General features: G+C 35.5%; 2 protein-coding genes across 22 annotated transcripts in view; both read right to left on the bottom strand.

Moving 5' to 3' along the window:
- LOC114296013 (mogroside I-E synthase) overlaps positions 1 to 27,191 on the bottom strand; it is a 48,873-nt gene that overhangs the window by 2,191 nt on the left and 19,491 nt on the right.
- On the bottom strand, positions 12,402 to 26,938 carry LOC114298330 (uncharacterized). Of its 21 annotated transcripts, none has more exons than XM_082920133.1 (7): positions 26,451 to 26,938; positions 16,284 to 16,584; positions 16,127 to 16,177; positions 15,350 to 15,394; positions 15,132 to 15,192; positions 14,919 to 14,954; positions 12,402 to 12,772 (listed from the first exon to the last, which is right to left on the bottom strand). In XM_082920133.1, the coding sequence occupies exons 3-7, from the start codon at positions 16,162 to 16,164 to the stop codon at positions 12,464 to 12,466; spliced, it is 489 nt and encodes a 162-aa protein (XP_082776259.1). In that variant the 5' UTR covers positions 16,165 to 16,177; positions 16,284 to 16,584; positions 26,451 to 26,938; the 3' UTR covers positions 12,402 to 12,463. The 21 variants fall into 21 exon arrangements, 7 of the variants coding, with proteins under 7 accessions (XP_082776259.1, XP_082776258.1, XP_082776261.1 ...); XM_082920132.1 differs by having other exon boundaries at positions 16,284 to 16,535; XR_014364188.1 differs by lacking the exon at positions 15,132 to 15,192 and having other exon boundaries at positions 15,584 to 16,177; positions 16,284 to 16,535.

Here is a 27,191-nt window from a genome sequence, read left to right as displayed (position 1 = left end):
AAAATATAAAGAGAGAAATTTATTTATTTATTTTTTTTGAGAGAGAGAGAGAGAGAGAGAGAGTTATTGCTTGGTGTATTTTAAAATTGAAGAGCTCTTGCCTTCGTTATAGAGGCAAGGCTGCCAACCCTCTCAACCAATGAGGATGAACCAAACACATACATGTATAAACCGAACTGACACGGCTCTGAAGCAACAAGTTGAGCAAGTTGCGCAACTTACAAACTTAGGTCATGTTTGTTTGGTGGACATGAGCTTGGGATTAGACTAATAGTCTAATAAAATTATGTGGGGATATATTTTCTGAGTACCAACACGTGGCAAGGTGACGCCGATGTGTCAGCCGAGGTGCCACGTGTCCTGGTCGTGACGCCGAGGTGATCTCGGCTAGGCCGAGGTTGCCTCCGAAGATATCAGAATCCGAGATAAGCGGATAAGGGACAAGAGTCCTAGAATGAAGAGGGAACTCAACTTGGACATGGACAAAAGTCCTAGATTGGAAGAAGACTTCAGTTTGGGTAAAGATAAGACTCTTAGAGAGTTTATCCTAATCCCACTGGGAGTCCCAGATTAGCAGTAATCCTAAGTCCATTAGGGCCAGGCTCCTATTGGGGCTAGGATTGTATTGGCTATAAAAGAGAGGCATCCCCATGGGTCTAAGGTATGTTTTTTGATACTCAAGCTTGTGAGTTTAGTACTTGATTTATCTTTGAGAGATATACTGACTTGATCGTCGGAGTGCCCCCGGGTGGTCGAAACCACCGCGGATTCTTATATTTCTGTTGCAGGTCAGTCAGGTGCCATCTATTCTGCCAGTGCTCTCCAGCTGATTACTAAGCGGGCAGTGTGGTCGGAAAATCACCCACGCAATTTGGCGCCGTCTGTGGGAAAGAAAGAAGAATAGATGGCCAATGACGGACAGAAGGATCAGACTAGAGACAACGCTCTTGCTGGGAATAGGAGATCTATCAACCTCGACGTTGAAGGAGACAATAGCAACACAGAAAACTCGTGACTAGAGTCACGGAGTGAAAGAAGCCGGCCAGGTAGGTGACGCACCAAAGACAACAGATTAAAGCAACGAAGATGACCTCCAGGTATGGAAGGATAGATACCTGCGGAAGAACGAAGACCCTTCCAGAAGGGATGCAAAGACATGGGGGCATGAGCGCTCCCAAGGAGATAACATTCAAGTATAGAAGAACTCATCCTGAGTGAACAGATCCCGGATTCCAGATCCCGGATCCGAGAAGACATGATCTCAGCCTAGACAAGTAGGCCCGAGAAGACGAGAGTTCAACCTAAGTGAGCAAATCCAAGATTCTAGAAGATAAGATCTCGGCACCTGAGTCCGAGAAGAGAAGAGCATAATGAGCAAATCTCAGATCCCAGAAGATAAAAAGGAAACACACAAGATCAGACTAAAGTTGGCCAGAATTGAGAAGTATGCTAGGGCCGAGGAGAACATGCCGGGAACAAAGGCATCGGAACAAGAAAAGAGAAATGGCTCGCCGATGCGAGGCCGAAAATCAAACTCAGGTTGGAACCAAGTAAGATCAATAGAGAAACCAAGGCCGACAACCTCGGCTTGAATTAAACCTCGGCGACAAGGTCGAAGCTACATGTATGATGAGAACCCAAGTGGATTTTAAGTTCACACTGGGAGGGCAGAGAGAAGAAGAATGCGTTTAACACTTGTTGAAATTTGTAGCAATTTACAAGTTGGTTAAACCAATATGATACTTAACCGAAGTTAAACCGAGACGATGCTTAACCGAAGTTAAGCCGAGATGATGCTTAATTGAAATTAAGCCGAGATGATTCCTTGTCTCCACTTGTTGAAATTTGTAGCAATTTACAAGTTGGAGTCAAGCTGATTCCTTGTCTTCACTTGTTGAAATTTGTAGCAATTTACAAGTTGGAGTCAAGCTGATTCCTTAATTCACTTGTTGAAATTTGTAGCAATTTACAAGTTGGAATTAAGCTAATTCCTTATCTTCACTTGTTAAAATTTGTAGCAATTTACAAGTTGGAGTTAAGCTGATTCCTTATCTTCACTTGTTGAAATTTGTAGCAATTTACAAGTTGGAGTTAAGCCGAGATTACTGTTTCTCTTCACTTGTTGAAATTTGTAGCAATTTACAAGTCGAAGTGAAGCCGAGGTTATAGTCTGCACACTTGTAGCAATCTACAGGTTGGTTAAACCAGAGAAGATGCTTAACACTTGTTGAAATTTGTAGCAATTTACAAGATAATGTTAAGCCGACATGTGATCATCTGTTGAAATTTGCAGCAATTTACAGGTTGAGGTAAAAGCTAAGTATATTGTTTAAACACTTGTTGAAATTCGTAGCAATTTACAAATAGATTATTGTTTAACACTTGTTATGTTAATCCTTGTTGAAATTTGTAGCAATTTACAAGTAGGCTAGACCGAGATCACCGTTTAAACACTTGTTGAAACTTGAGAAAAAGTTTGCAAAGTTAACATTGAGTAGTATATGTTTCACACTTGTTAGAATTTATGAAAAGTTTGCAGGTCAGTATCTTGCCGAAGTAAAAGTTTTGTAGCTATTATACCCGAGGTATGTAACCCCGAGAAGATTGCACAAAGGAGGCAAAGTATGAAAGGCATGCACAATATTCTAAGTATAGAATCTTGCAAGAGCAGTTAGAAGAAGATCAAAACAGAATTCGTCGTGATTGACACACCTTCACCTTATAACATCATCTTGGGAAGGCGATGGTTGCATGCAATGGGGGCAGTTTCCTCAACGTTGCATCAACTATTGCGGTTCTCCACAGAACATGGGATTGAAAGAGTCAGAGGGGATCAACTGCAGGCGAAGAATTGCTCCATGGCAGCAATGAAAACTACCTGCAACATTCGGGAACCAAGGAAGGCAGAGATTGAAGACGAGGACATGGAGGTCCTAGATGATGTCGGCAAGGAGCCAGCCAAAAAGAGTGAAGAGACACTGAAGAAAATCCTCGTCCAGGAGGGCGACGAAGAGCGCTTCATTCAGAGAAGGAAAGTTGAATTAGACATTGAAGAACAAGGAGGCACATCGGCCATATGCAGAGCTTACATTATCTAAAGAACAAAAAGGTACAAGAGTACAAGCGACAAAAAAAAGAAAAACTTCAAAAACTGAGATGATGCTTAACCGAAGTTAAGCCGAGATGATGTTTAACCGAAGTTAAACTGAGGTGATGTTTAACTGAAGTTAAACTGAGATGATACTTAACCGAAGTTAAACCGAAATGATGTTTAACACTTGTTGAAATTCTGAGAGAATTTACAAGCTAAAGAGTGCACAAAGTTAAATGTCGGCAAAAGATTCTCCAGAGTCAAACGTCGTTTTGATTAGAACCACTAAATGCACGCCAGAAGTGGTGACCAGAATTGTGAAAAGGAATAAATGCTTCAAGAAATAGCGATGATAGTTTGCAAAGGCCAAGAGAAAGAGGGTCTAAAGGGGGTGAATTAAATACCAGAAGTTTTAGTACATCGGCGAAAGAAGAACAAATCAAGTCTGTGACTACAGCATGAAGCCCACTTCCCTAATGTGATCCTAAATACAACTTGCGTTCACATTAGGGGCCAGAGAGAAGGTGTAGGGGGAAGGAATGATAATTAAGGAGCAAGGAATGTTAACACTTGTTGAAATTTTTGAGCAAATTACAAAATGAGTTAACCGAAGATTATGAAGTCTACCACTTGTTGAAATTTGTAGCAATTTACAAGTTTGGTATAGCCGAGATAACACTGAAAGACGTTTCCAAGATATGATCAACCGAGATGACCAACTAGCTTGTTAAGAGCTGAGAAAGTTGGCAAGTACAAAAATGAAGACCTTAAAAAACTAGGGACTGAAAGCAAGAACGTCGGACTAATCTACTTCGACGAACGACAATGGTTCAGCCTCGGCAGTCAGTTGGAGGAGCTTCTCTACCGCTACCTCGGCATCAATTTTAAGAAGGAAGCAAACTACTCGGCATCAGCGGTAGGTTATGTCTCACCCCCAGAAGACAGTTGGAAAGAACTTCTCAGCAGCCTTCTCAGCCACGAGCTCAGCATCAACCTCCTGAAGAGTTTGATCAAAGCTCTTCTTGGCGATTGGCACCTCGAAGTTTTGAAAGCAAGGATTGAAAGCAAAAAATCTGGGAAAAGACACAGAAAACAGAAACAAGAATGTAATTCGTAAATCAAAAATGGTGATGAAGCTATCAGGAAATTAAGACAAAAGGATTGCACAGGTGTGTCAAGCCAAGAACAGTGACAGAAATCAACAGATATGTGAACAGTGTGTAGCCAAGAAGATGATTTGGAAATAACGGGTAAAACAAGCAATGGTGATTAACAATGAAGCAGAGCTTCTTGGAAAGCAACAAGAAATAAAACCAGGAAGAACAGTGGCTTACCAGAAAGAGGAAAGCCGAAATGAGAATTGCCGAAATCTGACGACAATGACAGAATGACGTAAAGCTTCACCGGAGGAGAGAAATGAAGACAGTTGAAGAAGCTTGAAAGCTTGGAACAAATGACGGATTTAAGCAAAAGAGCTAGAAAGAAAAGAAGCCAGAGGATTAAATGAGAAAAGAAAAAAAATAGTCAAGAAGACGACAAAGTTCAAGAATAAAGCCAAGTGCACATGCACTAAGTAAGTATGTGAAGAATAAGAAAGTAATGAACCAGACATGATGCTAGCAACAGAAAGCGGATATGACAAAGAACAGTTTCAGGCATTTTAGCAATAAGAAATCAAAAAATTGAAGACAGACGAGAACAGAAGGCCACAGATGGCAAATAAACAGATTCAAAGTAAATCAGAAGAGTTATGAAAGATTGAGCTTAATAAAAAAGTAAGAGTTTATGAACCTACAAAGTGAAGTGAACGCCGATATGAAAATCGCTGGAGTCAAATAGGTGACTGGAAATCGGGAACTCACCAGAGAGTGTGAGTGGAGCAGTTGCAAAGCTCTTGGAGTTTACGAATTAAAGGAACCAGAATCTCGGCTAGGAGGTGCGATTTCAAGCAGTTTGGAAAGCATGAAACTTGATTCTTGACACCAGTGGACAGCGAAGTCCAGGGAACTTTGAGGTCGGCAAGTTTGATCTCAGACAGAGGGGCACAGATGAACGAACAGTGTAGGTTCCATCACCTCAGAATGCCGAGGTAATAGAACCTAGGGGGCAGTTGTGGGGATATATTTTCTGAGCACCAACACGTGGCAAGGTGACGCCGATGTGTCAGCCGAGGTGCCACGTGTCCTGGTCGTGACGCCGAGGTGATCTCGGCTAGGCCGAGGTTGCCTCCGAAGATATCGAAATCCGAGATAAGCGGATAAGGGACAAGAGTCCTAGAATGAAGAGGGAACTCAACTTGGACATGGACAAGAGTCCTAGATTGGAAGAAGACTTCAGTTTGGGTAAAGATAAGACTCTTAGAGAGTTTATCCTAATCCCACTGGGAGTCCCAGATTAGCAGTAATCCTAAGTCCATTAGGGCCAGGCTCCTATTGGGGCTAGGATTGTATTGGCTATAAAAGAGAGGCACCCCATGGGTCTAAGGTATGTTTTTTGATACTCAAGCTTGTGAGTTTAGTACTTGATTTATCTTTGAGAGATATACTGACTTGATCGTCGGAGTGCCCCCGGGTGGTCGAAACCACCGCGGGATTCTTATATTTCTGTTGCAGGTCAGTCAGGTGCCATCTATTCTGCCAGTGCTCTCCAGCTGATTACTAAGCGGGCAGTGTGGTCGGAAAATCACCCACACAAATTATTAATTCGATATTTGGTTAAACAATTGAAGTACGGACTAATTATTTTAAACTTGACTATTAGTTAAGATAGGATACATAATCCAACGGATTCGTAGTCCTAGGACTATTAGTTATGAGAATACTAATCCAGTCCGCCCAAACAAACATGACCTTATATTACAAATTGACTCAAAATAAAACACATATTACAAATTAATTATTTAATTTTAACTTAATATTCGGTGAAAAATGATTTTTGGATGAATATTTGGCCAATTTGGTATTGTCGTTGTTGCATATAATAAGTGTCATTTGTATATGCAGGACCTAATATTTCCAGAAAATAAAAGTGCATATTGAGTAAGAATAAAAATTCAATTTAACAATGATGCCGAACAAAAACATCATGTGTCCAAGCCCAACTCAACATCAGGCTTAAAAATCTTGTCCGAGTCCAAGGCCTTGTTTGGGAATAAGATATTTTAGTAACTTTTTAATTTTTTGACTAACATATGAGATAAAAAAATTTATATGTTTGGAATGACTTTTTAATTTTTTACAAAAAGAAGTGCAAAAAGTAAAGAAAAAAATGAAATCTTTGACTTTTTTTATAGAGGTTATAGGTTTTTGGATATTTTTTAATAACTTTTTAACTTTTATGTTAAAACTCTTACTTTCTAAACGAGACCTATATTTGACTCTAACACGATTTACACTTCCAAACTTGTTCAACAAACTTATATATAATGATCATTAAAAATTAAATAATATTTTCTTTGTGGTTGAGTTAGCAAAAATACTTAGATGACATTGGTAATATTTACGGTTCATAAAAAATATTTAACATGTATATATTTATTTTTGATAAAATGAAAATGAAAAATATTTTTGTTACACATGTATTAAAAAAATAAGTAAGAAGGGGTGGCCCGAGATGGGATTGGCAAAGTTTTCTGAGTAGCGGTGGTTGTGATTGATGATAGTGGTCAAAAGAGGTCACCAAACAGTGGCCAAAGGTGGGGGTGGCCGAAGGTGGGTTGCTAGTGGTGATTGGTGGTTGGAGGGGGTGGGGGAGAAAGAATGGATAATTTTTTATATTATTTTTTTTTATAGAATTTAAAATTTTCTTTAAATTGATTATATTATTTAAAAACGAAAACAGACACTAAACAAATTTTGATTTTCAATTTCAAAATTTTTGAAAACATAAGTAAAAATTATAAGTATAGACGTTTTCAAATGAGACTTTTTTGTTTTGTTTTTTTTTTTTTTTTTTGAGCTTAATGGATAAATACTACCAATGTCTCATTTGGTATTTATCCATTAAATCCTAGTTTTGAATTTTTGGAGGGTAAATTTTTCTTTTTTAAGTGTATTCTTTTTACTTAAATAAAAATAAATCTCAAAAAATGAATTATGAATTATACACAAGCCTGATTCCTATTATAAATTGGGTTAAAAATTCAACTTAGACCAATCCTATGAGTCTAAATATTAATCTCAGGCCCTTAAATTGTAGATCAAATATTTGCACACATGACATTTATTCATATAGTAAATTATAAATACACTCCTTGAAATTTGTCTAAAATATAGATTCTGTTTAAATTTTTTTACAAATACTCCCTTATCAAAGTTTGACTTTTAATAGTGTTAACATTAAAGATTAAATTACTAGATTACCCTCTGATATCTAAAGGAAATGACTCTATTATCCTCATGTCCTTCTTTCCCATTGTTTTCTTCTTTTTCCCTTTCATTTATTTTTTTCCATTTCTTTTTTCCCACCAACGCAATGGCCACCTCTCTGCCCCCTCTAGAAATGAGAAGAAATCAGAGTGAAGGAGAGATGAGGAATAAAGCAATAGGCTGTAGTGTACAAATTTTTTATTTTTGTTTTTGCAGAGACAAGAGCATTGATGGTAAACTAGGTATTTTAAAAAATAAAATTAATGACATAAGCAAAATCAATTAGTAAACCTAACGGTTGATTAACTGAAGGGGTATTTGAACCCTCAAGAGGTGAAATGTATTTTCTAAAACCTGAGTGGAGAATTTATATTTTAGATGAACCTCAAAAGGGGTGTATTTGTAATTTACGGTTATTTATATAGATCTATGTAGTGCTAAAAAAAAAAAAAAAAAAAATCCACAAAAAACATATATCAAAATGCAAATTACTTAATGATTTCACCAACCTCTTCCTCTAACTTGTAAAGGGTGTTGCACAGGACCCAGTCCACTTCATCCACATTAGAGAATTGATTTACAACCAAGTCTAACGGACTTGGGTATGACCCAGGGATACAAACAAAAGATGGCATGCCTGAGTGAGGGGTCAAGTGATGGTAATCCAGGAACCAATACTCTAGGCTCTGTAAGAGGCATTTCAATAGTCCCTTGTGGGGTGGACATGATAGTATATATTGTCCACAGCACAAGACTGAGTGAAAAACACAGCCCCAACTAGTCCAAACCTTTTGGCCAAATCAAGAGCCCAAGGAAAAAATGCATCATAAACAATGCAATCCAAAGAGCACTCAATGGTGGCTGTTGAAACTATAAGAGAATTTGGTTCTGATTAGGAACTCTCACTAGATTCATGGATGCTAGTAATCATGGCGGATATTGACAATAACTCACTCATATATATATATATATATATAACAAAACTTGTGGAGATGTACGACCCGAGACCGTAGAAGCTCCTAAGAGACACAAATACCTTAATTGAAACTCTATATATTGGAACTTCTTCTTCTTTTTATTTATTTATTTGTGTTTTACATACTTGTGCAATGCTTTTAAATGAGTAACGAAGTTTTTCTTCATCCAAGTATTCCGTCAATCTTTATTCTTGAATTTTGCATTTGGTTGCTCTTTGGGATCAAAACATTCTTCCATATTTACCCAATTTGTGTCAAAAGCAGGATTCTCCAAACCAATTTGTGAATAATAACTCCTAATAATTCCATTCCCTTGATATTTTCTATCACACTTTAATGAAACAACTTCGTCACCACCAAAATCATAGGGTTCAAGTCTACCATCATAAATTTGATTAAACTCACCAATTTCTTGTTCCCAGTCTAAAAGTCGAATGAATACCTTTTCACCGGAAAGTTATGTAGATAAAAGGTTTTGCTAATAATTGTTTCTAAGGGACAAATAAAACATAAAAAAAAATTAAATAACACCATATATTTTTTTTATTAAATTTAGGACTCGTTTGACAAGTGACTTTTTTAGTAAAGAGTCAAAAAGTCACAAAAAAAATCAAAAAGCCTATAAACTATACTAAAAAGTCAAAGATTCTCTTTTCTCTTTACTTTTTGCACATCTTTTTGTAAAAAATTAAAAAGCCATCCCAAATATACTAGTTTTTTTTTTTTATATCATATTTTAGTTAAAAAGGAAAAAAATTACTAAAAAAACATGTTCCTAAACGAGACCTTAATATATTTTTTAATATTTTCAAATATTTTTAAGATTTTTTTTATACAATTTCTAACATTAAACAATGTATGAGACACTTATTAGCGATAAATTATATTTTGCTCTTTTTGTATTTGATATTTTTTTAAAAAAATTTTAAACTTTCATATTTCAAGTTTCTTTTTAATTTATTTCAGAAATTAACATGTATTAAAATTAAACAAAAACAACCTTGGCCTTCTCAAATGTGTTGATGGTGACTCATATAATTAAAAAGTGCTTCAAAATTATTAATTAATAGTTTCTAAACAAAAATTACAACTTTTAAATATTTTGACAAAATGTTAAAAAAAATTCCAAATTTAAAAGGATTATAGAATTTTTTTTAAAAAAAAAATAATAATAATAGTTTGGGTACAGTCGGTGTTGGGCGGTGTCGTTGGACTACGTTGGTTTCAAGATACTATTATTTTAGCCATTTAACTAAAAGTTACGATCTACATAAAAAAAAAAAAAAAAAAAAAAAGTTGGATAGCTCTATCCTACTACACACCTCATGGTAACAATGGTGTACAACTTCAAATACATGTTGATTTGAATGAGAATGATAGATAACTTTAAGACTCTTTTGGCAACATGCATAAAAAGTTATTGCTTCAAATTGGTTAACACGAACCTCACCTACCTTTTCATCTTCAATGTCCTCAATTTTCACAATCTCAACTTTATCATCTTCAACATTTGCATCTTTATCATTAATCTCTCTCCTTATGCCTTCATCTTCAACTTTTCTTCAACCTTGATCATAATCTCATCTAGTAGATTAATTTCGTCAATGGGATGGTTCTTTTCTCCATCTTCCATCAGTATAGCTTCAAACTCACATTCTTTTCTAAACTCGTCTTCTTTGAAGCATTGAACCCAATACTCAATGGGTAAACTTATCTTCATATTTAGAGATATCCAAACACGGCTTGGAGATCTTGTCTCTTCAATCTCTGAATGAATCGCCTTCTTTAAAACTCGAAGTGTCTTCTCCTCTTTCTTATCTCGGATTCTTCTAGGTAAACAATTTGTTGGCTCTTCTCCAGCTACATCCCATAGGTCACAAGCTTCAAAGGGACAAGAAAGAGCAAATTTCATTCTCTTTGCATATTGTTTGACTCTTCCAGGATCAATATATCACAATCACCACTAGGACCGTAGTAGCTCTGATATCACTTTGTCGGAAATACATGGTAGGTTGGGCATATCTCAAATCACAATGAGGGAGAAAAATGAATAGGAAGGGAAAATTTATAATTTTCATTTCAATAAATCATAGATTACTATACAATACTTTATCTCAATTCTCATTTGACTCCTTTTCACTTCTTTAGAGTATATAGATATTTATAGTATATATTCTAAGAACATGAAAGTCATGCACATAAACCAAGACATTAATGAGTTATGACCTATGAAACACAGGTACTCCGAAAATATTGTTGTACTCGTATCGGGTACTTACCAAGTACTGGTACGTATTGATAGGGTTGCATGCGTACCAGGTACTTAAAATACGTACCAAATACTTTTTATACATTCTTTGATAGTTGGGTACTCCGTGGGTACGGAATAGATACATCAGGAGTACACCAAGCTATAGGACATTAGTGGAGATACGTTTAATTTATTAAAAAGTTCTAATTTACTTCAAACTGCAAATCATTTACTTGATGTGCCAGAGATGAAAGATGTATTATTCAATAATGAAATTGATGGAAATAAAACTTGAAGTATCAAGTTTTCAAATTTCTTTTAGCTTACTCTTGGAATGAAATTTTGTTTTGTAAATTCTCCTATTTAACGGCATTAAAATAACTTGTAGACTTTGCTTTTGTATTGGTATTGTTGAATTATGATTTCTTTTTTGGTTTTGTAATTTCTTCTTTTAGCTTTGGTATTAAACTTAGATTTGTAGATTGAATCTCAAACTATAAATTATAAAAAAATAAAAAATTTATTGATGTACTCCAGCCGTACCCAGTGGCGAAGGCAGAAATTTAATATAAGGGGCACTTGTTAATTATAATCTCAAAATTTTTCTTCCCCAATCAATAATGATAATATAACAATAATTTTTTGAGCTAATATCAAACACAAAAAATTAATATTCATCACAAAAAAAATTTAATTTTAAACTCTTACAATTGACCTCGACGAATTTTCATCGTTTGAAAACTTTCCATAATAGTATCAGTGTGAATGTCATAAAAAAATATCTCTCTCAATGTAGACAACCAAGTTATCATTCATCCATTCGGTTCCACAACCGATTCTTCATAATATTCATAGTTGAAAATACCCTCTCAACGGTAACAGTTGCAACAAGTAATAAGATTAGTACTAAAATCAAGAGCAAATACACCAATGGATATATTTTGTCTCTTCCAATCTCTACCATTTTCTTAGCAAGATCGGCAATTCCATTCAACATTGAGAACTCATTACTGGATAGCACATTATAACAAAAAAGGGTTTTTATGGCGTGCAATGCACGCCGTAAAAACTCTTTTACGACAACATGCTTCGTACGCCGTTAAAAACTATTTAATGGGAGATTGTGTGTTGTTGTTACTTTTTCTACAACGTGCTATAGTACGCCGTTAAAAATTATTAGTACGCCGTTAAAAATTATTTAACGGCAGATTGTGTGCGTCGTTACTTTTTCTACGACCACTTTTGCATGCCGTTATGTGGTGGGACAAATAACAGCGCTGATTGTGCTCCATAAAATATATAATATAACAACTTGCTCAGCCTGCCGTAGATATGTGGAACATACCACGGCATACATGGAATGCTATGGAATGTTTCATATAATGACCTAATTTGCTTGCCGTAGAATGTGCATTTTTTTTTTAATTTTTTAAATTCAACAGGTTTTATTTGGCCTGTTTTGTACAATCTAATATTACAAACAAGCTTCACAAAATATCAATTAATCACAAACATATTATTTCAACCATAAAAAATAAACTATATCTATAAATTATAAACATTCAAAAATTGTCAATATATACATGCCACACATCCAAAACCTAATTGCAAGTTCGAAAACATCCAAAATGACAATTCTTAAGTTCTAAATTATCCAAAAAGTTATAAACCATCCAAAACTGTACATATATAAGTTTGTAAACATTACCCAAAACTATTCAAAAATTATAGAAATCTATTCATCAAAGTCCCCAAAAACTATCCATAGATGTTAGTTCTACTCAAAGTCAAAGCTAATGAAATAGGTTGGCCAAGCAACAGTGCTTCCAATAGCATCCTCAAGCACAAACATCTCACAATTAGGGTGAAACAATGGCGCATTGACTATGACATGGTTAACCCATACTTTCCAACACCTAGGGCCAAGAGGCACGTGGTGTACCAATACTTTAGAATCTGTTGATGCAATTGTGCCTTCCGCAACCATGCCTTCCGCAACCATCACCTTTGTTCCATCCCAATTCAACAATTTGCATTTGGCATTGTCCAAGGATCCACCATTTCCAGTTTCATTTGCGTCATGCAACTATCATGAAAGCAACTGATGTAGGACAAGATTTTAAGACTTTTTGTATTTTTAGTTTTAATATTTTTGATAAATTATTTTATTAGGAATCTTGTAATTTAGTATAAATAATTTAAAATTATTAGGTTTCTTAATTTTATTATTTTAGAATTAGATTTTGACTAGGATTTTAAATAGTTAAGAATTCTAGTTTCCTATTCTCTTAGGTCTCCTAATTTATGTTGATTTAAGTTTCCTAGTTTATTTTAGAATTATTTTTCTTACAAGTATTAGATTTAGTTTATTATAAATAGCTATGTAAGCCTCATGGCAAAGAAAATTTTTATACAACTTTTATTAATTCATTCAGTAATATTTCTCTTCCTTGTGGATTCAAGGTTCTATTTTTCTCGTGGATTCAAGAGCCCCTTTCGTCTACTAGAACGATATCTAGTCCCCGTGTATTCCGCTGCATCAAGTGGTATCAGAGCATGAATTTGCCTAACTCAATTACACAAGACAATGGAGCATATACAATCCCTATTGACGTTGATCGTAGGGTGGAAACCATATGGGATGCGATTGAGGAACATCGACTAGAGGTGCACGAACTTCGCAATGAGATTTGTAACCTACTTGCCGATTTGGGACTAATCGTCAACCAGAGGCAACCAATAGTTGACAGCAATTGCGCCGGAGGATTCACCCGAGGCCAACCTGTTAGCTTACGTTATTTTGTAGAAATTTCATATTCTAACGGTTCAAGTAAGTTTCAAAAAGAAGATTTTCTTGATTGGTTGCTTGATCTTGAAAATTTCTTTGAAATCATGAAGATTCCTCATGAAAAGAAGGTTATATTTACATCCTACAAACTTGATAAAATTGCATTGAAGTGGTGGAATGGATTACAAGATTATCTAGTTTGCAAAGGTAAAGACAAATTTCATTCATGGTTAACAATGAAAAAGTTTTTGGCAACAAAATTTTACTTTCATGATCATGAAGATATATTGTCATATACAAATCAAGATACGTCCATGGAGCTAGTAAAACATTGCCATGAAATTGTAGTTGAAAAAGAAAAGAATTCGCGTCAAAATATTATTTGTGGTGAGAATGGTTGTAAAACTAATGAAGAAAATACAAAGTCTTGTTCGAGTGTTGATAATGCATCAGCACATGGTAATTTGAATATTGAGGAGAAAGTTTTACAAACAAGTCATAAAAATATTGAAGAAGAAGGAGATCTGATTGAGCTCAGTAATAAAGAGAAAATAGAAGAAGAGATAATACAACCGCCGTGTGCAACAAAGAAATTGGTTGATGCTACACTTAATATTTCAAGGTTGATAATCAATGGATCAATTGAATCTGGGATGGTGCAACATCAAGAGAGCATTCAAGTTCTACATGAAGTAAACTTTGTTGATTTTCTTAGTGTTAAGCAATTTAATTTGATTTTCAATGCTTGTCTAATTAATTTTGTCAACCAGTTGAAGCATATAGAGAAGAACCTTCAGAAAGAAAACTTTCCTATATACAACTTTTGGAAGAGGGGCAAGCAACTGAAAAATTCAAAATATCTGTTTATTTGGCATGGAAGATGGCAGATCTCTAATATGAACTCGAGGGCGAGTTCTTTCAAAGAAGAGGAGACTGATGTAGGACAAGATTTTAAGACTTTTTGTATTTTTAGTTTTAATATTTTCGATAAATTATTTTATTAGGAATCTTGTAATTTAGTATAAATAATTTAGAATTATTAGGTTTCTTAATTTTATTATTTTAGAATTAGATTTTGACTAGGATTTTAAATAGTTAAGAATTCTAGTTTCATATTCTCTTAGGTCTCCTAATTTATGTTGATTTAAGTTTCCTAGTTTATTTTAGAATTATTTTTCCTACAAGTATTAGATTTAGTTTATTATAAATAGCTATGTAAACCTCATGGCAAAGAAAATTTTTATACAACTTTTATTAATTCATTCAATAATATTTCTCTTCCTTGTGGATTCAAGGTTCTATTTTTCTCGTGGATTCGAGAGTCCCTTTCGTCTACTAAAACGATATCTAGTCCCTGTGTATTCCGCTGCGTCAACAACACATAAGATAAGCTAATGAATTGAAGACAAAATTAAAGTTATTATTAATGCCATATAAAATTTACCCAAATATCGTCATTGTCTTCATTGTTTTTGTCACCCTAAAAAAAATGTAATACAATATCAAGTTATATTTGTTTTTCCAAATTTAGTAAACGACGTGGGATGCAAATGAAAATTTGACAAAAACTCTTGAGTAGAAAAACCAGCAAGCAAACAACAGCAGAAGCACGAGAAAAATGAAAATGCGTAAATTAATAATGCCATACAAAATTTACCCAAATATTTTGCTGTGAGTGCATCCTACGTTCATCACCTCCATGCACCCTATGTTCACCTCTACCGTTTTCCTCACCATAAAAAAATTGTAATACAATGGCAAGAAGCATTTTTTAACTTAAATTTAGAATCTTAATGTAATCCATATGCAAAATGACAAGCTTGAGTAGAAAAGCAAGCAAGCAAAAGCACAAGCATGAGAAATGTGCAAGTTTACCTAGGTTTCTCCATGTGAGTGTCCATTTGCCCCTTTGCTTGGCTCCTACAAGTATTCATCAATTTTTTATTTTTACAAACTTTGTGAAATATCCTTATATCTAAGATGGGAAGCACCAAAGTAAAAAATAGTTAAATTTTATAGGAAGACAAATTTGTTCACCCAAGTTGAAAGTTCGTGAGCTTTTAATCTTTTCCCATATAAATAACCCAAAAAAACTCACAAATTAGTTACCATGAATTTTGGTGGCTCTAATCTTTTGAGTTGAAGTGAAAAATTCAACATGGACAGTTGGACAATGATTTCCCATTCATGCACATGTTGCTAGTATCCAAGTTATAGGTCTAGACTATTGAAGTAGGTTTGTCAGGCGCACTATGCTGTTTTTGTTCTGAGAACATTGCTCTCAATATCTCCATCACATGTTTAACTCTGAGTACAATAGTCTTTAAAGTAATAACAATCCTCAAATGCATCCTATTATTAAGCAACTCAATAATAAAGAAGTTCTTAAAGTAATAACAATCCTTACCTTAAAGTAGGTGAAGTACCCACAGCCCCAAGTGCCAAAGCTATAGACAGTGAAAGTCTAAGCTTATTTCCCAAAAGGAGGGGGTATTGGTGGTAGAGTAGATAGAGAAATAAGAGGGCTTATGTGTTTTTGAACCAAACCATGAGGGGGTAAACTGTAATTACTCCTAAATTTAAATAGAGGTCTATGGACTGTGTAGTTATTTTCATAAAATTAAAAAAAAAAAAAGAATTAGAAAAAGCTACCTGGGTTTCTCCATGAGAATTTTTCTTGCCCGTTGCATCTTCGCTTGGTTCCTACAAGTTTTAATTGAAAAAGTTTTAGGAACAGCTATGAAACATCAATATATATATATATATATAACATATATTGTCACATTGTTCATATTTTTTTTTTTTATACCTTATTCGACCTTTTTCCTTTTAACATTTCAGCTTTCATCTCCCAAAGTTCATGTTCTAAGAGCAGCAATTTTTGATTTAGTAGTCTCATATTTTGATTTTGGTATGCTTGTGCATAAACTTTTGATTGCAATGCTCCAAATCCAAGCCCTCTTACACTACCACGCCGTTCTAGACCAAATGCTTGAACAATTGCATCATCTTTGATAGACGTCGACCCTTCTTTTGTAGAAGGCTTGTGAAGCTCTTGAACCTTGTTTTGCAATATATAACATTTATGATGAGGAACACAAGTCTGCTAACTACAAAAATAGGTGCAAAACTCACCTCTGAGTTACTTCATAAACTGAAAGGAAACACCACCCCCATTCTTTTTATTGAGCATAATTAGAGCATGTTGCTGACAGTAATGCTCAGTTCAAGTCTCAGGAAAACAATAACACTAATATTTCTTCTCCAATCAAATCCAAAATCCCAAAATCCCAAAATCCAACTTTGTTTAAGACAAACTGAACCTCTACATATCAAAAATAAAAAAATAAAAATAAAACAAACTGGCAATTTTTTCAACATCCATACCAAAACAAAACGGCACAGCAATAGTAGCCCAAACAAAACATCACAACAGCCCAAACAAAACAGCATATCAGCATATCAGCAGCCCAAACAAAACAACAGAACAGCAAACGAACATAGCAGCAGAGTAGCAAAGAACCTTATTGAACACTTGTACAATTATTTGTTGAACAGAATTGAGTTTGAGATATTCATATATTCTCAAATCTTAATTAACTAGCCCACTAGAATTGAGTATTGTTTGCAGATTACTATTCAAATTGGTGACTTCTTTAATATGCATTAATTGCTTTTGACTAGTTATCCTTTATGACTACTTCTTTCTTATGCCTAGATTTTTTGGCAATTTAGACCTTTGTGGTCGACAAATGAACAAACCATGTAGAACAGGCTTCCCTATTTATTTAGACTTTTTTTTTTTTTTTTTTTTTTTGGGGCGTTTAGTATAACAAAAATAAAAGTCAAAAGAAAACTTTTTCTGTCATCAATGAAAAAAAAGCTGTTGAGAAGACTTCTCTTCTTCTTGGAAGAGTCTTCCTCACCAGAACTATTCATACAACCAGAGTCACAAATGTCAAAGAAGCAGAGTCCATTGGTTAAACGTATAAACTGGATTGCCACATGCATCAAAAGAGTTTAATTCTTGTAGTGAAAACCAGAGAGGTTGTATCTTCTTTCTTAAAGGAAATCACCATAGAACCATCTTGTATTTGGATGAAAATAGGATTAGATCACTTTCATTTCAGCAAGTGAAACTAATTTGTAAACATCATATCAGTGAATAAGTGATTAATCCATCTACAAACAAGGACACCATGTACAACCCACATGAGAAAGCAGAATCCAACCAGGAAAAAATAAAAAACCATAGCCACAAAGCAGCATGACAGCCCAAACAGCAACTGCACATAACCAGCAGTAGCCCCTTGAGACCAGCTCCAGCTGAACCTAAGAAAGACCAGCAGCAACAAACTCCAAAAAACACAACACATGCTGCACACCAACACACTGCAACTGTAGACAAAGGCAGCTAGCAATAGGACACCAACAACAAAAACCAACCCCTTAACACAGCACTAACAGTAGAACACCAACACAGAAACCTCGATCTACTACACAAAATGCTGTGGTGTCAACAAGCTCAAATAAAATTTCTGCATCCTTGGGTGGTAAAGCACCAAATAACATTCGCTCAAATTTTGTTGTATCTGAGGGGCGGGCCTTAGTGAACATGGAAGCATCCACGGGATTTGCCACTATGGTGTCCCGACCATTGGCTCCAATTGGCACTCCTGCTATGACTTCTGATGTGCAGGCTGATAAAAGGCCTCATAATATCAAGTATGTGTTTTTTAATAGATACTAATTGTTACCCCTCTCCAAAAAAAGTACTATCTGTATACAGTTGGGTGACTAATGTTGATATGCTGTTCTTACAGGTCCCTCTAAACAGGACCTACTTTTGCCTTATCTAATGGTGGAAAAACCCTAGGCGCATGCCTAATGTTTGAGACCAAGAACAAAATTCTGGATAATGTTCAAACATCTTTGGGCTCTTGGGGTAATGCACACATTAATCAACAGGTATGTGAAACCTTTGCTCTTTGCTCAATGGTGAATATCTGTTCCTTCTACTATTATATGTTAGAACATAATTCAAACGTGGGCTAAAGGGACAGCTGTAGCAGATCTGATTGTGGGACACCTGTTGATTGTTGTTCTACAAATATGTGATAGTGGACTTAGTAGTTGAGAGTCTTTAGGATTAGTTACCTAGTGGTTGAGAGCTTTTAGGTGTTTTATTATCTGTTAATGTAATCTAGTAGCAAAAAATAAGGAAGTAGTGCATTGTGTAGCTACCAGAAGAGTCTATTTAAACTCTTTTGGGTGTTTATTTTTAGGCAGGGTCTGCAGCCATTTGTAAACACTGCAATATCCAATAAATTCTAGTGTTTCTTCCGTAATTTTTTCTAACATTTTGGTATTAAAGCTAGGTTAGAGTGCTTTGTTAGCATATCAGTGTTCTGGTCACTTCAAGTTATGGCTAGAAGCAACATTGTAGGAATCTCCCCTCAAAATGTTCCTTTCTTTACTGGTCTTAATTATAAATTTTGGGGTATCAAGATGAAGACGTTATTCAAGTCCTATGATTTGTGGGACTTGGTGGAGAATGGCTTTGTAGATCTTGCGGATCTCGAGCAAGCTACAAGGCTGAGAGCAGTTCAACGTAATGAGCTAAAAGAAAAACAGCGGAAGGATGCCAAAGCTTTATTTCTAATTCAGCAAGCTTTGGATGAAGCCATATTTCCAAGGATTATGGCTATCTCCACATCAAAGAAAACATGGGATTTGCTTCAAGAAGAGTATCAAGGCTCAAGTAGAGTTGTTACAGTGAAGCTGCAAACTCTATGTCGGGAATTCAAAAATTTATCAATGAAGTCCTCAGATGCAACTCAGAAATTTTTCTCAAAAGTTACTTCTACAGTGAATCAAATTAGATCACTTGGAGAGGAATTGACAGGTCAGAAAATTGTTGAGAAGGTTTTGCGAAGCCTTCCTCCCAAATTTGATCATGTTGTTGCAGTGATAGTAGAGTCAAAGGACTTGTCTGATTATTCTCTCCATGAATTGATGGGTTCTCTACAAGCACATGAGCAACGGCTGAACAGAACAATAGAAACTTTTGTTTAACATGCCTTCCAATCAAGGCTTGATTTGAAGAAAATGTTAGATGGCTTGGGACGAGGAAACAATGGAATGGGATGTGAAAATTCATTGCATGGAAGAGGAAGAGGTAGATTCAATGGCTAGCAGAGAAACTTTAATAGAGGTAACAATGCTACTCTTACTCCATGTTCACATTGTGGAAAGACAATTCATAAAGATAAGGATTGTGGGTTTAAAACCAAATCTAGCCAAAATAAAAATGCTCCACAATGTTATAATTGTAAGGAGTTTGGTCATGTTAAGAAAAATTGTTTTCACAAGGCCAAGGAGCAGGCCAATTTTAATGAAGTAAAAGATGTATCTGAAGAGAATTTATTTCTTACTTGTTTGGCTGCCCATATTGATATGTCTGAAGATATTTGGTATCTTGATAGTGGTTATAGTAATCACATGACTAGTAATAGAAATTTCTTTGTGGAAATTGATGAATCAGTGAAGACACAAGTAAAGATGAGAGACAACAACCATGTTCAGGTATACGGTTTAGGTACTATTGCTGTGATTTTAAACTCTGAGAGAAAGCTCATTCATGGTGTTATGTATGCTCCTGGGTTAGCTCAAAATGGAAGCCGTGGCGGTGTCGGATACGGGGACACGCCGGGGACATGGGGACACGCCGGGGACACGTACGAGACACGACATCTGGCATGTCCCCTTAATTTAATTAATTTTTTTGCGAGGGACACGGCGGAGACACGCGTGTCCAAACCTGGACACGCCATGGGACACGGGAGAAGAGTAAATGAAAGAGAAAATGAGCACAAACCTGGTCAGCGACTTCTCAGCCTTCGATCTCGAGCCAATCGACCTCCATCCAGTCCATTTCGACGATCCAGTCCACTTCAACGCAGAGCTTTCTCTCTCTCCTTCGGCTTCGCATTTGTAGAGCTCTCTCTCTCTCTCCTTCCCTTGCGATCGCGATCGCGATCGCTTCTGTCTCCCTCTCTCTCGCTGTTCGCGATCGCTGGTCTCCTCTCTCTCGCTGATCGCGATCGGTGGTCTCCCTCTCTCTCGCTTTTGCTTCTGTCTCCCTCTGTCTCTTCTGTCTCCCCCGTCTTTATCCATATAGGAGTATAATATATGTAACTATTATTTATTATAATAACTATTATTATATTATAATAACAATAACTATTATAATTATATATTATATAATAGTTATTATATAACATAAATATACTTATAAGATAATATATAATACATATTATAAAATAATATATACTTATTAATAAATAAATAAATAAATACATATGTAAAATAAAATAAAAAAATTAATTAGAACACATTATTTAAAAAATATAATAAATAAATAAAATAATTAATGTGCATTAAAATAAAAATATTTATAAAAAAATTAAAAAATTTGCCGTGTCCCCTGTCGTGTCCGTGTCCCTATTTTTTAGAAATTGCCGTGTCCTGTGTCCGTGTCCGTGTCCGTGTCCGTGCTTCATAGTGTGAAAATTCATTGCATGGAAGAGGAAGAGGTAGATTCAATGGCTAGCAGAGAAACTTTAATAGAGGTAACAATGCTACTCTTACTCCATGTTCACATTGTGGAAAGACAAATCATAAAGATAAAGATTGTGGGTTTAAAACCAAATCTAGCCAAAATAAAAATGCTCCACATTGTTATAACTGTAAGGAGTTTGGTCATGTTAAGAAAAATTGTTTTCACAAGGCCAAGGAGCAGGCCAATTTTAATGAAGTAAAAGATGTATCTGAAGAGAATTTATTTCTTACTTGTTTGGCTGCTCATATTGATATGTCTGAAGATATTTGGTATCTTGATAGTGGTTATAGTAATCACATGACTGGTAATAGAAATTTCTTTGTGGAAATTGATGAATCAGTGAAGACACAAGTAAAGATGAGAGACAACAACCATGTTCAGGTAAACGGTTTAGGTACTATTGCTGTGATTTTAAACTCTGAGAGAAAGCTCATTCATGGTGTTATGTATGCTCCTGGGTTAGCTCAAAATCTGCTGAGTTTAGGCCCATTGATGAGAAAAGGTTATTGTGTTACCTTTCATAATGATGAATGCATGATATATGAAAAGAGGAGCATGAACTTAATTTACTTAGTCAAAATGACAGAAAACAAGATGTTTCCTCTTATGTTTTCAAAGGTTTCTGTCAATGCTTTTAGTGCATCAAGTAGTGATTCCATGCTTTGGCATAGAAGATTTGGTCATTTTAACTTTGGTGGGCTGAATTTATTGCACAAAAAGAATATGGTTTCTGGCTTTCCAATGATTAAATTTGATAGGGAAATATGTGAACCGTGTATTTTTGGAAAGCAACATCGTGAAAAGTTTCCAGTAGGTAAATCTTGGAGAGCTACAAAGCATCTAATGTTGGTGCATGCAGATGTATGTCGTCCAATGCAAACACTCTCTTTGAATAAAAGTAAGTATTTCTTGATCTTTGTTGATGATTTTTCAAGAATGACTTGGGTATATTTTCTAAAAGAGAAATCTGAAGTTTTTGAGTGTTTCAAGCAATTTAAAGTTGCGGTGGAAAAACAGAGTGGCTGCTCTATCGTAACATTGCGTAATGACCGTGGTGGTAAATTTACATCCACAGAATTTAGAACGTTTTGCAGCAATCATGGCATCCAAAGACAACTCACAGCAAGTTATACTCATCAACAGAATGGCGTTGCAGAGCGCAAGAATAGAACTATAATAGAGGCAGCGAAAAGCATATTGAAAGACAAAGATCTTCCCAAGAAGTTTTGGACAGAAGTTGTGGCATGTGCTATTTATCTACTCAAGCAGTCATAGGGAAGACTCCTTATGAATTCTGGTATAGAAGAAAGCCTAATGTAAGTCACTTAAAGGTATTTGGTTCCATTGCATATGCATTTGTACCTTCTGAGTTAAGGAGGAAATTAGAAGATAAGAGCACCAAGTGCATTTTTGTTGGCTACAGTGAAGAAACTAAAGGTCATAGGTTGTATGATCCTAAATATGGGAAATTAAATATTAGTTATGATGTGGTGTTTAATGAAAGTGACATTTGTACCTTTTGCATTTCTTAATGGTGAGCTTTTGGAAGATGTTAATGTTGAGTAGTCCCAAGGTTACAAAGTAAAAGAGTTAGAGCACAAAGTTTACAAATTACACAGAGCACTTTATGGGCTCAAACAAGCACCAAGAGCCTGGTATAGCAAGATTGACACTTATTTTGTTGATAACCAATTTCAAAAGAGTGCTAGTGAACCAACCTTTGTGTGTTAAAAGTTATAACAGTGAATTCTTGGTTGTGTGTTTGTATGTTGATGATATGATATGTACTGGAAGTTCTTCTCAAATGATAAAAGCATTTAAAGAGTCGATGACGCAAACTTTTGAAATGTCTGACTTGGGTGTTTTGCATTATTTTTTGGGTATTGAAGTTGTGCAAGATTCAGACGATATTTTTATTTGTCAAATGAAGTATGCAGATGATTTGTTAAAAAAATTTGGAATGATGAATTGCAAGCTTGCCAAGGCACCATTAAATGCAATTTAAAAGCTTTCTTTGAATGATTGGGTTGAAAAGGTTGATGAGAAATATATTAGAAGTATAGTGGGAGGACTTATGTATCTCACTCACACAAGACCAGATATAGCATTTTTTGTAAGTCTCATATCCAGGTTTATGCACAGTCCAAGCAAACATCATTTGGGGGAAGCTAAGAGAATCTTGAGATATGTTCGAGGCAGTTCAAATAATGGCATCAGGTATATGAAAGGCAAACCCAATAATCTTGTTGCTTTTACTGATAGTGATTGGGCCGGTTGTGCAGATGATAGGAGGAGTACAACAAGTTATATATTCAGCCTTGGTTCAGGAATCATTTCATGGGCATCAAAGAAGTAGCTGAGTATAGCTTTGTCAAGCACAGAAGCAGAGTACATAGCAGCCACAACCATAGCATGTCATGCTAGTTGGTTAAGGAGAATTTTGGAAGATCTAAAGGAAAAACAAGATGGTCCTACTGTGATATTTTGTGACAACAAATCCACAATTACATTGACCAAGAATCCAGTCCAGCAAGGAAGATCAAAACACATTGAGATTCAATACCATTTCATTCGAGAGTTGGTTTCTAAAGGTGAAATAGAGCTATAGTATTGCAATACAGAGGAACAACTAGCTGATATTCTCACAAAGGCTTTGGTAGAAAATAAATTCAAGAAATTTCGGTCCATGATGGGAGTGCAAGCCCTCCTTGAATTAAGGGGGGAAATGTTAAAACATAATTCAAACGTGGGCTAAAGGGGCAGCTGTAGTAGATCTGATTGTGGGACACTTGTTGATTGTTGTTCTACAAATATGTGATAGTGGACTTAGTAGTTGAGAGTCTTTAGGATTAGTTACCTAGTGGTTGAGAGTTTTTAGGTGTTTTATTATCTGTCAATGTAATATGGTAGCGAAAAATAAGGAAGTAGTGCATTGTGTAGCCAACAGAAGAGTTTATTTAAACTTTTTCGAGTGTTTATTTTTAGGCAAGGTCTGCAGCCATTTGTAAACATTGCAATATTCAATAAATTCTAGTGTTTCTTCCACGATTTTTTCTAACATTATAGGGTTGTTGTAGTTGTACTGCTAGCATTGATCGATGTCCCTAGGTTGTTCTTCCTTTCCTTCTATATCTACGCAAATTGTTCTAATATCTTTTTTGTGAAAAATAGGATACTATCGATGTTGATTACTTTGTATTGTTTTAGTTTCATATAAGCAGGGCTTCCCCTTTTGGTTTATTTTTTGTTGTCTCTGTTTGATATGGTGCGCAGAGCTATGTTTATAGAGCAATGCCAAGGTAATATTGGAGGACCCCAGTTGTCAACTACTTTGGTAGCCCTCTTTCTGAAAAGACTAGTTGATATCATGTGGAATGATGGTCTTAGCATTAAAAATTGACCAATCTAGGATGATCTTATACTACTATTATTTTTTTGTTGCACCTAAACATAATGCAGTTTGCCGTTTCTTCCAAGTGAGGCCTGATGATGTTGGACAACACTATGACACTTATAATGTTGCCTATGGTTAGTTATATGGTGGTTTAACCTATGAACTTGTAAGAATAGGGTTTGTAAAATGTTGAAGAAATAATGTAGTGTTTAGAGGAGAAGTGACTAAAGTTTGGCTTTATTTGAAAGTGAGAGATTGTAGGAGTTTCAGAATGTTGTGTGGAAATTTTAGGAAAAAAGTACTTTTGGGTTTATGAGTCGATTTAAAGTCCAAATTTAGTAAGGAAATGATTAGCTCATGGAATATAGGCTTTGGAATGAAACAAAAGAAAGAAACCAAGGTAGGTTTGTGATTGAAATAACGTAATCCAATAGTAGAGAATTAAAGACAGAAGAAAAGACAAAAGAAAGAGAAAGAGAAGGATCTTATAGGAATCCCACTTTGTTTCTTTAGGAATTACTCTCCAAGGTTGGGTTGCATCACAAAATAGCACAATCTTTAATAATCAAAATCCACTCTAATGAGTTGAAGAATAAGTGTTGCTATGTTTAGGTTGCTAAACTCCTACTTCTGCTAAGATTAGGATCCCAAAAGTGGAAAACTTGACCTGTAACACAATTCTTGACCCACACTATATAACACATGTGAGCATTAAATGATTTTGTTGACCAAGAACATGGCCTGTGTACTTACTATATCACAGGCCAATTTAAAAGTGACCAGAAATGTAATGACTTGAGAATAAACATAAATACTCAAAATTAACCCAAATTTGATTACGTAGTAAGGTTTGAAGCATGCCCATGTGCAAATCTCCAATTTGTACCTCTACTTATTGTGTTCTACATCAACAATTGTGTTAGAGCCTGATAGGTGTACACACGTTCTTCAGGATAGTTTGTTCATTTGGGGTAATGAGTTCTGGCTGATTTTACATTGTCTCTTTGTCTGTGTCCTGCTCTTGCTGTTCTTTCTTTTTTCATTTCCTCTTCATGTTTGAAAAGTTTGGAATGGGGAAGCAAAATGATTTAAAATGGGTTTTTAAATCTTTAACTTTTAGTATACAGAGAACATATTGGCACATGCCTCACATTTTGTCACAACATATTGGAATAGCAGGTCTATAGTTCAAAATCAGAATTTGAAATCAATCACAATTTTCAGTTTAGCACACTAGAGGACTAATAGACCCCAGACTGAATCCAGTTTTCTAAATAATCCGTAGCAGCCATTTCCTATAATCAAAAAATGATAGAGTCCGACCATTGTATCCATCACTGAATTACACCTCATTTGTTGTATAAAAGTGAACAAATGCTAGGGGAACATCTGAAAAGTTGCAAAGGAGACTTACAATTGAGGGAAACAACCATGTATAGAAGTGTAGGATACATCACAAAGGTGTACAAATTAATTCGGACTTTGAGATAATACCAACTTAAGGGGTATTTTTACAAGCATCAAGAAAAAAAAAGAATCCATTGGTAGAAAAATCCAAAAGCATTTAGAAATGGTTATTGATCCAGATATGGGATCAACAACTTAGAAAAGGCATGTAATCAACATAAATTGAAAACAACACAATTTCTAAGACTTGCCATCAGAATGCAATCAATATATGTAAACAAAAACACATACTTACATAATAAAATATACTTATACCTCGTTTTCTCAGCAACCAACCAACCAACCGTACTTTTTCTTAAACCCAAAGCTGAACAACATATTCGTCATCATCCAATTTTGGGTAGTTCTTAATAAAACCCAAAATCAAAAGAGGGGGAAAAAAAAAACAATTCAATCAAGAAACTCATGTACATAACTAGATGATCTGTTTGGCCCCCAAGAAAACACTCAGTTTGGTAGCCAAGAAAAGAATCTAAACAACCCAGAAAATGTACCTATGTTCTTCTTCTGTCCATGGAGTTCCTTTCTTCCTCTCGACCTCGCTGTGCTTTGTCTTTGCTGTTGACCGAAACGAAGTCTGACTCCTCTTCGACTCAGTCTTCCACCCGAGGGATGACTCATCAGAATAACTCTGCAACTCAATTCGGCCCGACTCAATCTCGTTCGCAAATCTGTATGAAAGAGAGAGAGATGCCCCAAATGAGATGTGTTTAGGGCAAATCTGAGAGAGAGAGAGAGAGAGAAGAGAGAAGAGAAGAGAAGAGTATGAGTGTGTACTGTCCCTTATCTCCCTCGCTGTGCCCGACGCTGTTAAGTGGAGTCGTTAATGTCATTTTGCTAATCAAAGCCGCAAAGAGATGAGTTAGAAAATGGAAGTGAGCAAAGAGATGATGAGGGAGATGGCGATGGATGCCGCTATCGAGCCAGTTGTCGTACTGGCAACAGATACCCTTCGAGCCAGTGTCTGATTATTAGAATACAGGAAAAGGAAAATGTCTCCTAACTCAAATTTTGTGGTTTAAAAGTGACTCAAATGGTTAAAACGACGTCGTTTTGACCATTTTTATGTTGTTTTGTACTCAAAACGACGTCATTTTGGCCATTTGAGCCACTTTTGAGCCACAAAATTTGAACTACGTAGCATTGTCGTCAGGAAAATATTTGGTAGCTCAAATTTTTGTGGCTCAAATGGCTCAAATTTGTCAAAACGACGTCGTTTTATACTCAAAATCTGT

This window comes from Camellia sinensis, chromosome 3 (genome assembly GCF_055761805.1).
Source record: "Camellia sinensis isolate YWXY chromosome 3, ASM5576180v1, whole genome shotgun sequence".
Classification (NCBI taxonomy): domain Eukaryota; kingdom Viridiplantae; phylum Streptophyta; class Magnoliopsida; order Ericales; family Theaceae; genus Camellia; species Camellia sinensis.
This window is presented reverse-complemented; position numbering and strand designations above follow the sequence as displayed.

What these genes read in the sequence shown, in the direction of transcription:
- LOC114298330 (XM_082920133.1), bottom strand. Translation starts at nt 16,164, where the DNA reads ATGCAACGGGCAAGAAAAATTCTCATGGAGAAACCCAG. An exon ending in ACTCACATGGAGAAACCTAG is followed by an intron (nt 15,193 to 15,349) that starts GTAAACTTGCAC and finishes GGAAAACGGTAG; the next exon opens with AGGTGAACATAGGGTGCATG. An exon ending in ACTCACAGCAAAATATTTGG is followed by an intron (nt 14,955 to 15,131) that starts GTAAATTTTGTA and finishes CATTTTTTTTAG; the next exon opens with GGTGACAAAAACAATGAAGA.